General features: G+C 40.5%; 4 protein-coding genes across 5 annotated transcripts; 2 read left to right on the forward strand and 2 right to left on the reverse strand.

The window, feature by feature from the left end:
- Positions 1-1,512: 1,512 nt before the first annotated feature.
- On the reverse strand, positions 1,513-6,494 carry arf3b (ADP-ribosylation factor 3b). The gene is made up of 5 exons (XM_062465450.1): positions 6,401-6,494; positions 4,610-4,899; positions 4,278-4,388; positions 3,816-3,940; positions 1,513-3,533 (listed from the first exon to the last, which is right to left on the reverse strand). Exons 2-5 carry the CDS (start codon positions 4,755-4,757, stop codon positions 3,372-3,374), a joined length of 546 nt encoding a protein of 181 aa, XP_062321434.1. The 5' UTR covers positions 4,758-4,899; positions 6,401-6,494; the 3' UTR covers positions 1,513-3,371.
- Positions 6,495-7,106: 612 nt separating this feature from the next.
- fkbp11 (FKBP prolyl isomerase 11) lies at positions 7,107-9,292 on the forward strand. Its single transcript, XM_062465503.1, has 7 exons — positions 7,107-7,180; positions 7,299-7,491; positions 7,739-7,801; positions 8,562-8,649; positions 8,748-8,781; positions 8,886-8,956; positions 9,036-9,292. Exons 2-7 carry the CDS (start codon positions 7,378-7,380, stop codon positions 9,242-9,244), a joined length of 579 nt encoding a protein of 192 aa, XP_062321487.1. The 5' UTR covers positions 7,107-7,180; positions 7,299-7,377; the 3' UTR covers positions 9,245-9,292.
- On the reverse strand, positions 9,278-12,518 carry ccdc65 (coiled-coil domain containing 65). 2 transcript variants are annotated; one of them, XM_062465483.1, is made up of 9 exons: positions 12,011-12,518; positions 11,684-11,897; positions 11,394-11,561; positions 11,109-11,278; positions 10,849-10,987; positions 10,544-10,741; positions 10,217-10,435; positions 9,899-10,051; positions 9,278-9,791 (listed from the first exon to the last, which is right to left on the reverse strand). In XM_062465483.1, the coding sequence occupies exons 2-9, from the start codon at positions 11,825-11,827 to the stop codon at positions 9,498-9,500; spliced, it is 1,485 nt and encodes a 494-aa protein (XP_062321467.1). In that variant the 5' UTR covers positions 11,828-11,897; positions 12,011-12,518; the 3' UTR covers positions 9,278-9,497. The 2 variants fall into 2 exon arrangements, with proteins under 2 accessions (XP_062321467.1, XP_062321475.1); XM_062465491.1 differs by lacking the exon at positions 12,011-12,518 and having other exon boundaries at positions 11,684-12,004.
- Positions 12,403-13,979, forward strand: LOC134023411 (small ribosomal subunit protein eS26-like). The gene is made up of 4 exons (XM_062465518.1): positions 12,403-12,541; positions 13,185-13,362; positions 13,590-13,720; positions 13,870-13,979. Exons 1-4 carry the CDS (start codon positions 12,428-12,430, stop codon positions 13,903-13,905), a joined length of 459 nt encoding a protein of 152 aa, XP_062321502.1. The 5' UTR covers positions 12,403-12,427; the 3' UTR covers positions 13,906-13,979.
- The last annotated feature ends 883 nt before the right edge of the window (positions 13,980-14,862 follow it).

Genomic DNA, 14,862 nt, shown 5'->3' on the forward strand with positions numbered 1-14,862 from the left:
AGAAGCGACTTGTCTCCTTGAGTTGCATGAATTACATTTAAAATAACAGATTTGATCAGATGGATGTAGATATTAAATAATAGTAGCAAGTTGATTTGTCAATGTGACAATTAACCATTCTGAAATATACCGTGCATGTTACATGGTAGACAACACTAAAATCATTAGATCTTTGTAATGTTCATCTGAATAGCTTAATTACTGGATATTTGTTTCAACATGCTACAATCAATAAGCTGTATAGGCTAACTGTCTATGTAATCAACAGCTTCGACATGGTTTTGGCTTCCTAACTCCGTGCAGAGTCCTTGTCTGGAGGAGAAAGCTGTCGGACCACCATTGACAATCTGCCGGTTTGAGCCTACATAGCTGACAAGCGCCGCAGTTCACCATGAAGGGCCGTATTGTACCCCGGTATCAGCAACTGGTTTTAATCACTCTTTCTTTGAAGGGTGCTGGACCAGAGAAATCACAATGGCCACATTGTCCACTGGTCAATTTGACTTTTCAACCCCTACAAACGCGCGTACAGAGGGGGCAAACAAAAAAGCATTCTCTAATTTGCGTCACTGAAAGCTATACTCAAATTTCATATAACATGTTATTGTTGTATGAATACGCAATGATAATATAATGGATCATTATTTAATCCACGTCAAAATAAATCTCTTGTGATGAACAGAAGTGTAATAAACTATCCTTTGAAAAAAATAAATATATATATTACAAAATTCACAATCCAATGAGAATCATATTTTGACACTTGATTTTCCTTATTTACTTATAGTTCTACAGTCCAGAAAAAGCAAAAAGAGAAATTAACTGTGGTAGAGCATGGAAGCAGGACAAGAAGTACATTGTTTGAGTTGAGACTAATTTCTGGTTTGGCAAGACAAAGAACAACATCTCCCCTTGTTGTCTTGTACCTTGAGCTTATGCAAACAGTCTTTATGGGTGAGTAAGCCAACCAGAAGGCTCCCTTGGAACTTGCTCTTCCTGTACTTCCTGTCTGTGTATGTGTGTCTGTGCATAAGTGTGTCTTTTTCAGTATGTGTGTGTAAACCTGTGTGTGAATGTGTGTGATAGAGGAACAGACAGGTGCTGATAAAACAGAGTAAAAGTTATTTCAGATTTGACAAACAGCTTGCCCTGACTGATTCACCTACACAAAATGCATTTCCTGGCAAAAAAAACTTGAACCTTGACACTGACTAATACATAGCATTATAATATATATGATTATACATCCTTTATATACCTTATATATATCATTAAAAATTTACCAATACCAATAAAATATAATAACTAAAGGTTAAACAAGGAAGTATCTATCTCCTGGATCTCCTGAGAGAGGGAGCATATGTTTTGAGAAGGTGAAGACTGACCTCTTCTGGTCAGCAAATACTGCCATCAGAACAGAAAAATTCTGAGTAAATTTACACAGTTGATAAGAAACTAAACATTAATTTCGGTCATTTTATAATAATATTCACACAAAGCCAAATGAACAGGCCATACTGAAAAGTGGTTTTATTGTCAACACAGCAGGTTCATCCTGTTTCATTTCCTTATGTCACACAGACTGTTGTGTTGCCAATGACAGCATGGACCACTGAGTGAGGTCATCACCCTTTTTAGTTAGACAACACACTGGTACAGATAAGTTCATATATGATTCATTAATGGTATGTTGTCTTGCATTGATTATCGTTTTAGTTCGCATTTTCATAAACTTGGCTGACCTGCTTACCAACTTTATATAGGAACACAATTCTTAACATTACTAAATATAAGGCCACAAAACTCAAACAATTCAACAAAAGTTGCAAAGTTGACACTGAATGTAAATACTGGACTGTTTTATTTGATAGGTTGATAGTGTACTTTGTACTGTCCTCATAACAGTGTCCATGTCCACACATAAACACTGTTTTGACGGTAACAACTTAAGTTTGCTGGTATTAGTGGTAGAAGGATGGCTTTACTGCAGTTTGACAGAGTCATATCTTGCTGTGCTGATAAACCTTTATAAATACAACACACTGATTGATTGGTTAACTTTGTGTGCTCTGAATACACTGTAACTGTACAGACAGATAAAGAAATAAGATGTCAAATAATAATTATTGCAGTCATTCGCAAATACATGAACATTCAATAATACTTTCTTTAGCTATCCTTTTGTTGTATTATGTCGTTAAAAGATTATTCAAATAAGAAAGTAAGGGAATAAAAGTAGAGCAACATGATGTTATTTGACTCATAACTGAATCCGGAAGGAAGCCAGAAGACAGGCAGGAATAAAGTAACTGTACACGTGTGTGCACGAGGTTTGTGTGTTTCAGCGAGTGTTCAGATAATTATGATAGCAAGACTGGTTACACAATGACATCCCAGACCGTATGCAGCTACAAAATTGAAGTATTTACTGACACTATCTATTGTTGACAATTTAGGCATGTAGCTTTTTACTGAGACTATTAGAATTTTAAGCAGTGCAGGTAAGCCATGCACTTCCAGCAACATCAGGAAAGAAGTGCTGCACATTCCCCTGATCACTGTGGAGACATGGGAGTGCATGCAGCAATTCGGCCAATTTCACGACAGCTCATGCAGGTAGTAGACTGACAAAGAGTGAAGGCAGAACTTATTATTAAAAGAGTTTGGCATGTGATATATGATTGTTTCCAAATCCACCTAAACCACCTGTTAACACATTAGCACACAACACTACCATCTAATACACAAAAATTAACATATTATGCATCCATACTATGCACATACAAACACTTATTGCTCACAATAAAGAAAAAGTGGGCAAAATTAAAAAAACATAATAGCATTGTATTTTCTGTTACTCCAATGACATGGAGAAAGAATAAAACTGTGCAAGTTACATCAACAAGAACTGACATTAGGACTACTGACTGGTGACCAAAAAGAGCAAAAACATTCAGAAAAACAACAACAAAATATTTGAGGATGTATGTTTTAGAAGTCACACTTTTTTTCAATACTGTGTGTGTCTTACACTAACATATATCTAACGTTGTAGCAGAAGGTGGACATGGGAACAGCAGAGGTGTGTACCATGCTTGCTTGTGTTTATGTGTGAATAACGGTATGATAGTCAGTTCACAGTAAGCCCTCTAAGAATCTGGAAAATAACTATCAATCACTCATTTGGAAAAAATATGTAACAAACAAAATCAAAACAAACTCAAACAAAAATCTCGACCCAGCAAGCTTACCCATAACCCGACCCCCCCTGCCGCCCCATCATCCACACCCTATGTCATTCTATCCACCTTTCCCCTTAACCAAACCCCCGATACCCTGTTGAGGTGTCTTGCCTATCTCCTTTAGGTCCCTCACTTCTTGTTCTTAAGCTGATTGGCCAGCCAGTCAAGGCCCTCGTAGAGACCATCCCCACTAGTGGCGCAGGTGGCCTGGATGTACCAGTTGCGGTGGCGCAAGGAGTGTAGGCCCAGCTTGTCTGTGATCTCTGCTGCATTCATGGCATTGGGCAGGTCCTGGTAGAGTCAGACAGTGTTCAGTGTTAGATGTGGGAGACCTACCCACTATTCATTCATCATTCATCACTAGTCATTCATTCACCTGTCTATTCAACCTTTCACACATGAATAGATGCAACCACTCACTCACTCATTCAGGGTAGTGTAGATATGGATGGGTTCACAAGTAGTTACACTAAATTGCAGTTTGGGTTGAGGTGTGAGGGTGGGGTCTGATTTGTGTAATCTATTCAGATGTAGGGTGGAAAATGAAGCTGGGGAGATGAGGTCTTGTCTTGCCTGCTTGTTGGCGAACACCAGCAACACGGCGTCCCTCAGTTCATCCTCCGCCAGCATCCTCATCAGCTCCTCCCTTGCCTCATTCACTCGCTCCCTGTCATTACTGTCCACCACAAAGATCAGACCTAAGAGAGAAAAAGGTAAATATGGATAGAGGAGACAGGGGTTTATGTGTAATAGAAAATGGGTTGCTCCTTGTTTCAATCTGTATCCACACAACCTTGAAAGTGTTCAATGTGTTTGTGATTGGTCAACGCTGCTTACCCTGTGTGTTTGTGATTGGTCAACGCTGCTTACCCTGTGTGTTTGTGATTGGTCAACGCTGCTTACCCTGTGTGTTTGTGATTGGTCAACACTGCTTACCCTGTGTGTTTGTGATTGGTCAACGCTGCTTACCCTGTGTGTTTGTGATTGGTCAACGCTGCTTACCCTGTGTGTTTGTGATTGGTCAACGGTGCTTACCCTGTGTGTTCTGGAAGTAGTGTCTCCAGAGGGGACGGATCTTGTCCTGGCCACCCACGTCCCACACAGTAAAGCTGATGTTCTTGTATTCCACCGTCTCCACATTGAACCCTTACAAAAATGAATATAATAATAACTAATATGAGACTAAATATGAGACACTAGGCCAAGCATAGGCTCTAAATGACAGAATTGTATTGATTTTCCAGAACTCCAACAGCCATTATAAAATGTCCAGGCTAACTGCAGGACTAAAGATACAGTACATCCTAAGCTATACCCATCATTAATATGTAAGTAGGGGTATTATATCAGCCTTAATATGGACATACCGATAGTAGGAATTGTGGTGACTATCTCTCCCAGTTTAAGTTTGTATAATATAGTGGTCTTTCCTGCTGCGTCGAGGCCCACCATCAGAATCCTCATCTCCTTCTTCCCAATCAGACTCTTCAGCAGATTTCCAAAAATGTTCCCCATGATAGAGACTGTGATCCTTTCTTTTTATGAATGTGCAAGGAATTTTTGGTAAGGACTGATAGCAGTGTCCAATAAATGTCAGACTGGCTTTCAGCTGCCTTGTTCGTCCAATCAAAAACTGGGATCGGATCAGGAGAAACAGCTGAAAAGGCATGAAAAAATAATAGTTAGACTACTTTATCCATTTTTGTTAATTTATGGTGTTCTGGCCCTTAAGGCCCTTTCTGTGTCTCCAATGATTTTGGTGATGATAAATCATCACAGTTCAAAAAATGCTTTGTCATTTGTCAGTTTTAACCATTGTCTCTTACATATCTGGTAGATTGGAAATCACACAAACACCAACGTCCACCTAGTCCTACACTCCCTTTTCAGGAGTCAAAGGAGCAGACTTCAATAAATCATTCATGGATTGTTTGTGAGCTATTATTGGTTCTCCCCCTCACACACAGACAACTGAGGCTTAAATTACTATCAAAAATTGTAATTAATGTTGAAGCAGACTCATACACCCGTGCACCTACAATACATACTAAAGTCATATTTAGACACACACAACAGAGAGGGAGGGGAGAACTATGCTGGAGCCATGTCTTCAGGCTGGAGCACAATCTGTTCATCTTTATCTCTCCTTCACATCGACCCCCCAGAATGTGCTACCAGCAAACAGAATGAGCGACCACCTCCAGGACACATAGAAGACAAGTCTTCCATAACCAACACAATACATACTACATTGTGCTTTCCACACATACATTTGGATGGTGGTATACATTTGCAACTTGCAAGTATCACTGGGGGATTGAGAGACTTTGCCTGGTAAACTATCCTATGACACCTTTCAAATGGCTTCTAATTTATAGACCAATGGTGGTATTTGAGATAACTGGTTTCTACAATATTCAATTGATTGTAATGTCCAATAAAGGTACGTTTCCCCGAGACCCCTGTCCATGGTCCTGACAGTGGGAGCAACACCTGATTCCCCCTCTGGCTAACTTTGCCCTTTAATCATCAACCAGTAATATTGTAAATATTTGATTAATAACTTCCCTTCATTCATTTCCATTGTGTTTTTTAAATAGACGACTATAAATTTAAGTGGATTATGTAGGCTAGTGCTAGCTCCACAGCGTCTTGAGGTCCCGCATGACATTCAAACTCCAGGCTTACACTGTCCATAGGCGGCTATAATGTTCGACTAAGGCAATGCGTGAAAAGACGAAACAGTACACTGACATTCTAGCAAGCCGTTATCAATCGCAGTGGACTGCATCACCACAATAACTGGGCCCACGTTAAAATGGCAGCAAGAATTTACCACGAAATAGCTCAACCACCTATTGTTGTGAAGAAAACCGAAGCATGATCTGCTTTTTATTTGTATTTTTTTTGCAATAATATATAAGCACTGAACGCGCGCAAGAAGACAGCGCGAGCATACTACAAGTCATAATAATATCCACCCCCATTCATTCGCCATGCCAGCCTGCTACATCAAGCCAGGTCTTCATGTCTGGACAATAGTACTGCATAATACATATCAAAACACAGTTCAGGTGTTCCTCAGAGGGTTGACTAATTTACACTGTATAGTTTTTTTTTCTTCTATCTTACAAATTCGTGCCTGCATCTTTACTCACCGTCAGCGCTGAAAGGAACGAGTCGTATTGGGTAAAAAAAGAAATCTCACGATATCCTGCAATTTGCCTGTAAACCACTCTCGCGATACCTAAGCACCTTTACAGTAAATCGCTAGTTGTAGTTTACCGGGAATAACTTTAATCAATGAATTTACCAGACTGTTTTATTTTTTTTTATTTTTACAGATTGTAAAACATTTAATGAACTTTTCCATCTGATACAATACACTAACACAGAATAGTGTCAGAACAGTTTAGTGAAGACTGCATGGTCTATCACCTGTACAGCTGGCCCAAGGGTCGAAAAGCAGGAGATTCTATTTCGAGAAACCATCGCTAAAGAGTCGGCTGTTTAATGAATCACTGGAGGTCTCCTATATGTTGCACGGTGGTGCTAGCAAGAATTATCCATCGATTTAGTCAAGGAGTCCGAAGCATCTTATTTAGGCTATTGTAGCCAAACCCATTTCAAATATTCAACCTAGAAGAAATGGAAACAAATTGAGTTGGAATGGACATACTCCACAAACATTTCAACCCTTACCCCTAAATGGTGATGAAAACGGATATCATTGTGCAAATTACAAAACATACAGTAGCCTATCTGGCGATCTCTGTTGATTCCACTTCTCACACATACACCTTCACTAATTGCTGCCCCCGTGCGACACTATATAGCAAGTGCAAGAATTTATTCATCTAACACAAGGGACTTCTGGGATGCTGGCGGAATGTTTGAGGCGGTCTCGGGCGACCCAGGTGTTGCAACAACGTCCCCAGGTCTGTAGCACCGTTATCAACTGATTATTATAACACATCAGCCTTAACTGGCTTCAAACCTTTTTTGTTATCAGAATTTGAGTTTGACAAATTATTAGTGCCCTTGGCCTGTTCATAGTGACTGTAGAGCTGACAAAGGACAGTACTCTAGGAAGTTGGTCGGCGTTGTGCAACTTCAAAAGTTTGATTTAGCTACAATGAAAGCAAGGACTGTATTTTTTCTAGTCTTGCTCGATGCAATAGTTTTTGTTGGGGCACAGGACGGCGAAACTGAACAGAATGTTGTGGAAGAATTATTGGTGGAGACCTTGGTGAGTTTTTAAAATAGAATTTATCTTTAAATTATTGAAATGTATTTGATACATTTAGCGATCAAGCAACCATTATTGCACATAGGTTAGGCTATGCGTATTGCCAGATAATATTGACACAATGTAACACATCTGGATTATGTAACCATAATGTAAATACCCATTTATAATTTGAAAACCATAACTCGAATGAAACAATGTATCGTTCGCTCGTAGCCTACTTGTTTACGTATTCTGTTCTCTCCAGGTGAAACCCGAAACATGTTCTGTGTTGTCAGAAATGGGAGATACGCTTCAAATCCACTACACGGTAAGAAAACTGAGAGAAACGAGTAGTAGATGTTCACATCATTCGTTCTATTAAAATTATTTTCCCTTTAAGTGAACTATAGGCACGCCCTGTCGTAGGCTACTTCGTAGGCTACGCAAGCGAAAGCGTTTTTGGCCATTTAGATGAGCATAGCCAAGCATTTAAATTCGTGCTAGTCTAAATTAGCCTATATTTAGTCAAAAATATCTAATGCATGATTGCTGTTGCTGTGGTCTAAAAGGGACGTTGTTGTCTATGTGGCACAGAACCATGTGCACACTGCCTTTGGTTTAGACTACAAATCCAGCTGTTCCAATAGAATAGACCATTTGAGGGAGGGCAGATAAAGCTCATGCCGTCATATAAAACTGTTTTGTTGTTTTTCGTGAAACATGAAACTTAGTTTGTCATTGTGCCTGCGTCGATACCTTGCTATCCCCAATAAAAGCGACACGTTTTATGCATGCCAGACATTCTACTTTGCAATGCAATGGGAGGTGCAACACGTCAGCACTTTGTCAGTAGGGAAGTAGTCCAAAGGGCTCTCTCGCATCACGGTCTGTTATCGACTCAGACACTCTAATTTCGTTTCCTATAGGCTACTTAACTAGATTGCTACTGTAGAAAACATACATTAATATTTTTTTGGTCCTTACGCAGACGTTTCAATATTTTGTGAAAATGTAGCCTAATCAGTGCCGTTTTAATTAGTCGTTTTATTGTGTCCTTTGTATTGTGTAAACTTTATCTGTTTCAACAGGGTAAACTGATGGATGGCAAAGTGATAGACTCATCACTGTCCCGGGACCCCCTTGTTGTTGAGTTAGGGAAGAGGACTGTCATCCCTGGTAAAATTTTGGATTGAATGTAGCAGATGAAAATGTAGCTACATTGTTATTATTGTTGCAATTTGGTGATTTCATTGTATATATCATATTCTTAACAGGTTTGGAGCAGAGCCTGGTGGGCGTTTGTGAAGGGTTAGTATTGTCACAATTCTGCTGTAGGACAGTTTATCTCCTATATATATACTGTATATTGTAACATGAAAATATGACACCATCGAATTTGTAATATCCCCCAGACAAAAAGTCAAGGCCACTATTCCAGCTCATCTTGCCTATGGAAAAAGAGGATACCCTCCCACTATACCTGGTGGGTAAGATTCCTACACTCACTCTCTATCACTAAATCACATACTATCATGACTAAAGATTTGTTCTGGTTGCCTTAGGTGATGCTACACTAGAATTTGAGGTGGAGGTAGTCTCCTTGACCCAGCAAACTCCATGGCAGAAAATGGTGAATGATGTGTTCCCCCTGGTGTGTCTGGGCCTGGTGCCTACACTGCTAGGCTTGGTGGGGCTTTACCTCTATAACAAGGCCAAAGCCCCGCGACCCAGCAAGAAGAAAGCCAAGGACAAGAAGAGCAAGAAGAAATGAAGCAAAATAGGAATATTATTTAAATAATAAAAAAGTATTATAACGTAAGCATGAATGTTTTTTGTTTTATTTGGAAGGTGCTTACAATATGTTATGTTTGCAAATAAAATTTGTGATAGAATTTCTAACATATTCACAGTTCATCGTTTCCATGTGGTCACCACCAAACACATAACCCCAGTCAAGTTCATGTATGTTACTGATCTGAAGGAGAAATGATGCACAACACGGGGACTATCCTGGGGCTGTCCCTTTACAGTATACGCTGCACTACATGTGATGCCTCTATAACAGTGTGGCGCTTGCGTTGGCCATCCTTAGACAGATTGGCAATGAGTGTGGGCCTGGAGACCATGAGCAGGGGGTTGCGATGTCGTAGGATCTCATCACTAACAGATATGCCATCCAGATACTGACGCAGAAGAACTCTAAGGTGCTCATTTTCTTGGGTCATAACATCTTTCTCCCGCTCCAGGCACAGACGCTCCAGAAGAACTTTGTTGTAACGGTGCCAGAACAGCTCTAAATCAGAGTAGTTCTGCATTGCCTGGAAAATATGTTACAAAGATTGGATTAGGCGAGTGGCTAATTTCTCACAATTAAAGTGACAATTATGTAACAATCATTGAGCACTGAAATGGCGTGTGCTACAACCTTTGCCAGCTCCCCGTGGGGGGTTTCCATAGCATGAGCCCTCGCCTGGTTTTGCTCCTCAGTGGTAAGAGAGGAGGTGTAGAAAGGAAGGACTTTTTCATGTTCCGTCTCCAGCTTCCGACACATCTCTGCCAGACGCAGCAGCTTCTCCCCCTAAACCACCAGCAGGACACAAGACAGATGGTGGAAGAAGAAATGACACAGGGCATAATATGCATATGGAAGGTTGGAGTAACTGAAACATGGGTTTAGCGTGTGTATGAATGTGTGTGCACTTCTAACTTTATGTTTGCACATGCACACAACGACACGTTACACCTTAACTATGATGCCCTTCAGTTTCTTGGCCGCAGCATTGCTGTGGATGGTGAGGTTGGCAAGTTGGCTCCTCTCGGCTGTGCGAGCACGACTCAGTTGGGCCTTGAGATGGCGGGATTGCAGAGTGACCTCTTCCCGGGTGGCCCTGAGCCGCTGTGCAGCCACCTCACTGTCTTTCTGGGAGGAGCTTAGCCTGGAGCGCAGCATGGAGATAAAGTCCTGGGAGAGGAAGTCAATGCAATTAGTATTAAACATTCATTATCAATCAATGAGATTTGACTAGAATGGCCAGAAAGTGTGCCTTGCCACATTACAGATTGTGTTGACCTGCATCTTTTGAAGCCTTCTCATCTGTGTGTCGATCTCCTGGGCACTTCGCTGGTCACGGGTGCGAAGCGACTCAAAGGCAATATGACGATCCTCTGTGGCCTCATTGTAGCTGCGGAGGGCCTGCTGGAACTGACACCAAAGGTTCTCCACTGTTCCCTCCAGCTGGATCCGCAAGGCATGCTTCTCCTCAATATTCTAAAAGATGTGGTGCATTCAGGGTACAGGAGCAAAGTACAAGGTCTTTACATTTGTGAATTATCGGTGGATAATGATCTGTTTGCGTCAGCCAGGTCATGACCTACTCTATTTTTGATGACATCTCTGGTGCTATGATAATCTTGTCGGGCTTCATTGTCCACCTCAGTGTAATGTTGCTCCATAGCAAAGATAACATCCTCCAGGTAGGCAAACTCCTGCTGGTGCTGGGACAGGATATTCTCTCTGTAAAGCACACACAGGCAGCTGTGAGTTCACCTTCAGTCAGATATGGTGTTGAGTGAGAAAGTTTTACTTTCTCCCACAGATCCCCACAGACTCCACCCACTACACATTACACAAAGACCTCTCAGAGTTGAACTCAGAGCCCAGCTCATTCAAGCCACTGTTCCATTGCTGCTCTAGTGAAGCCAATCTGCCCTTCTGTAAGGCCAGCAGCCGATCCACACACTGCAGGTGGGAGCGCAGGGCCTGGGCTGACTGCCTCTCTGCCTCACTCAGGTCACACACCAAGCACTAGTAAATGAACACAGAAAGAGGAGATAACAGTGACAATGAGAGACACAGAACAAAAACAGACCTAAAAAAAAGTTTGTGGAAAAGCCTAAACATATATGCCTAATTATCTCACCTGGATGACGCTGTCCTTTCGATCTAGCACCCTCTCAAAGGTTTGGCTAAGCACAGCAATGTCGCTACGCAGTTCAGTTGCTCGTGTCTGACGAAGAACTGCCCTCCATTGCTGTGTCAGCTTGTAAAGGTTTACTGCACTATTCCGCTCTTCCTTCTGCAGCTTATCCTGATTGAATCAGTAAAATGGTGTACTTGATAACAATGTACACAATACACATTAGAAATATCGAGAATTTCAGTCCAGAAATGTTGACCTCTTTTTTTCTTTATACTATGTCATGTTCTTACCTTGAGGAACTGAGTGAGCATGTCCTCTTTCCTTTTAGCCATCTCTTCCTCTGCTTGTGCCCTCTGCTGCATATATAGAAGCTTCTCCTCCTCTGTCATCCCTGCCTGCTTGCCACCTCCTTTTTTTGCTCCCTTCTTGGGCATGGTTTTCTGAGGTTTTTGGCAGATTTGGTGTCACCCGTGGTATCTGGCCCTAAAGAAACTGATTCTGAAACTACACACAACAGCGCTTAAGAGTACAACTAATGCATAACAGAAACCTTCAAAACAAGTAAACTGACTGAGCAAAGACGAAAGACCATTGTTTTTACTTAGCTATCTACTGACCTTCACATCAGGGTTTTTCTGACTCCGCATTAATTTTGTGTATGGTCTGGTCTCCTAGCAACTACACAGCTACATACTAGCGAATAGCAATGTTATTTTGTATTTTTGGACCAGCCATAAACTTAGTATCTACGTTTTATATTACATATTTATTTCAAACTGATTTACATCTACAACCACTGGATATACATAACAAATATTTAGCTGATTTCTTCCTAGTTAGAGAGAGATTACGGTAAAAAAAAAAAAAAAACTTGAAGAACTACCACTACTATTTTCCTGCCTAATATCCCTCCGCAACTACAGACGTATTTAACATGAAAAAAATAATATTTATGACAATATTGAGCAAAGGTTTCGCTTTAAAATTATATAAAACATTTTTAATACATACATTAAATAAATAAAGACATTCAGATGGGGTTTTTTTCAGACCATTTTGAACGTAGAGCGTTGACCTGGTTGACCATAGATTATAGTTCTGCCTGTACTACCTTTTCCGGTCCTCTTTCCAACCTCCTGTCCAACATGGTGAGTGCATGGCAGAGACACTCGTGGCTCCTAAAACCAAATTATTCTTTAAAGAGACGTTGTTGAAGAAGCTGTGTCCTATAACTTAGTAATACTTTAAATTCATGAATATGGGGAATGTAGATAGCTGGACAATTCGGTATTTTTTTAGGTAAAATCTACACTGACGGAGGGCAACGTGTACGGAAGCTAACTTGCTAATAAACTAGCTAGCTAGCGTAGCTTTGTTGCAATGAGTCTAACGTAAGTCATGTTTGCTCAATTGGGTTAATAATTCGTTTAAACGTCAACATTAAGGCCAGTCAAAGCTCCCCGACAAACTGTAACGATGTAAATTGATAAAATAAAAAACATGTTTGGATTTAATATCGTTTTGGTACTTAATCATTAGCCTAGCTCACAGCGTAAGCTTCCACTTGAACGCAAGCATTTCTGGCTACAGTACGCGATTATTGTAAATGTCAGGACGTTCAATTAGTGATAAATTGCAGAACATTTGCTAAAATGCACAACTGTATTTTAAATGCCCCATGATGTCTCTAATTGCATTGATTTAGCACCACACTGCACAGAACCAAGTTTGTAACACATTTTAATATCTGGAATTTGTTAGTGATGACTTTTTTTCAAATTATTTAATCAGACTAAGAAGAGAAGGAATAACGGACGTGCCAAGAAAGGCCGTGGGCATGTGCAGCCTATCCGCTGCACCAACTGTGCCCGTTGTGTACCAAAAGACAAGGCCATCAAGAAGTTTGTCATCAGAAACATTGTTGAAGCTGCAGCTGTCCGGGATATCTCTGAGGCGAGCGTGTTTGACTGTAAGTAAACTTGCACAGGAGTAACTTGCATGCGATTAATGGGTCTTGGCTGCTTTTTTATAGATGAGTTAGGCTTCACATGTGTTGTTTCATTACTTGTGTAATTGTAAGAAATTGAGATGTGTATGCTTGATGAACACTTTTCATTTAATGGAATTGTTCTGCTTAGTAAATGATGTCCAGCTTGGAGAAGCTATGCTCATGCTGTTTCTTATGTCCTCCTGAAGCCTACGTCTTGCCCAAGTTGTATGTGAAGCTGCACTACTGTGTGAGCTGTGCCATTCATAGCAAGGTGGTGAGAAACCGCTCTTGTGAAGCCAGGAAGGACCGCACTCCACCTCCCAGGTTCAGGCCAAGTGTGAGTATTCTAAAGCACTATTCTATTGGAAAACAGATCCAAAGTACCAGTTTATACATTATATTGACATGCTCATAGACATTATTCGCAAGGCCATTTAAAGTATTACATTCGGTCCAAGTGCTACATCTGACTTTTTTTCTTTACAGGGTGGTCCACCCAGAGCTCCTCCAAAACCCATGTGAGGCAGATTGTCTCGAAGACGATGTGACCCTGTGTGGGGGGAGAAAAAAATCTAATAAATAACATCTTTACTAAAGTGGCTTTTCATTCAGTGGCATCACAGGCTGCACAGCCAGTCCAGTAGTTTTTATTTGGAATAGACTCTCCTTCAATACAGTACAAAACTTACAGTAGTTTAATCTTGATTACACAAATACATAATTACATTATGATACATGTAAAAAGGCTCTGCAGTAGTTAAAGCGAATCAGTACCATTCAGAGGGGTAGGAGGATAAAAGTTAGGGTAACAAAGCAGATAGTCAAGTCAAAGGGAACACAACACAGTGCAATAGAGAAACTTTGAAGAGAAAATGAACATTTAAAGTTAGTAGAAAAAGCCACACAAGTAACAAAATATTTTTTTGAAGCTTGGATGGATGTTGAAAAGAACAAGCTGTTTATTTGGGGGAGAAGATACTTTAAACCGGAACCACTTGAACCGCAACTGAACTGCGGTCCAGTGTAGCACAAACCCAATTCAGCCTGCCCACCCTCTATTTTAGAAATGTTTGGCTAAAAGAGAACTTGCAGAAGAATAATGTACAATGAAGAACTAATTTGTCCATTTCTAAGCCAGTTGTCCAATTCTTATAAATTATTTTAAGTTCCCTTTACCCTACAAAAGTCACAGCAAACTGATGGGCTTGATGGTTATAAAGGCATGTGCAGGGATAGGAAAAATCTATTAGCAGAATAGGACCCGCATTACCATTGAAAGATTCCATCATAAACGTGTCTTAATTCTTTGGCAGATACCAGTATGTGCATCACTGTGCATGCCATTTGGCTTTCAGAAAGATACAGAAGAAAATGTATGTAGATGAACATGATTGGGCATAGTTGTCTGAATTAAATTTAGTGTCCCTGTGATATTTGGTCAGCTGTGTGAATTCAAGTAATGTCTGTGTAGTGACATTT

This window comes from Osmerus eperlanus, chromosome 1 (assembly GCF_963692335.1).
Source record: "Osmerus eperlanus chromosome 1, fOsmEpe2.1, whole genome shotgun sequence".
In the NCBI taxonomy this organism is placed as follows: Eukaryota; Metazoa; Chordata; class Actinopteri; order Osmeriformes; family Osmeridae; genus Osmerus; species Osmerus eperlanus.

What these genes read in the sequence shown, in the direction of transcription:
- arf3b (XM_062465450.1), bottom strand. Translation starts at nt 4,757, where the DNA reads ATGGGGAACATTTTTGGAAATCTGCTGAAGAGTCTGATTGGGAAGAAG. An exon ending in CTACTTCCAGAACACACAGG is followed by an intron (nt 3,941 to 4,277) that starts GTAAGCACCGTT and finishes TTTCTCTCTTAG; the next exon opens with GTCTGATCTTTGTGGTGGAC. An exon ending in TGGTGTTCGCCAACAAGCAG is followed by an intron (nt 3,534 to 3,815) that starts GCAAGACAAGAC and finishes TGACTCTACCAG; the next exon opens with GACCTGCCCAATGCCATGAA.
- fkbp11 (XM_062465503.1), top strand. Translation starts at nt 7,378, where the DNA reads ATGAAAGCAAGGACTGTATTTTTTCTAGTCTTGCTCGATGCAATAGTT. An exon ending in CGCTTCAAATCCACTACACG is followed by an intron (nt 7,802 to 8,561) that starts GTAAGAAAACTG and finishes CTGTTTCAACAG; the next exon opens with GGTAAACTGATGGATGGCAA. An exon ending in ATACCCTCCCACTATACCTG is followed by an intron (nt 8,957 to 9,035) that starts GTGGGTAAGATT and finishes TGGTTGCCTTAG; the next exon opens with GTGATGCTACACTAGAATTT.
- ccdc65 (XM_062465483.1), bottom strand. Translation starts at nt 11,827, where the DNA reads ATGCCCAAGAAGGGAGCAAAAAAAGGAGGTGGCAAGCAGGCAGGGATG. An exon ending in TGCTCACTCAGTTCCTCAAG is followed by an intron (nt 11,562 to 11,683) that starts GTAAGAACATGA and finishes TGATTCAATCAG; the next exon opens with GATAAGCTGCAGAAGGAAGA. An exon ending in TGAAGGGCATCATAGTTAAG is followed by an intron (nt 10,052 to 10,216) that starts GTGTAACGTGTC and finishes CTGGTGGTTTAG; the next exon opens with GGGGAGAAGCTGCTGCGTCT.
- LOC134023411 (XM_062465518.1), top strand. Translation starts at nt 12,428, where the DNA reads ATGGGGTTTTTTTCAGACCATTTTGAACGTAGAGCGTTGACCTGGTTG. An exon ending in CCAACCTCCTGTCCAACATG is followed by an intron (nt 12,542 to 13,184) that starts GTGAGTGCATGG and finishes TTATTTAATCAG; the next exon opens with ACTAAGAAGAGAAGGAATAA. An exon ending in CTCCCAGGTTCAGGCCAAGT is followed by an intron (nt 13,721 to 13,869) that starts GTGAGTATTCTA and finishes TTTTCTTTACAG; the next exon opens with GGTGGTCCACCCAGAGCTCC.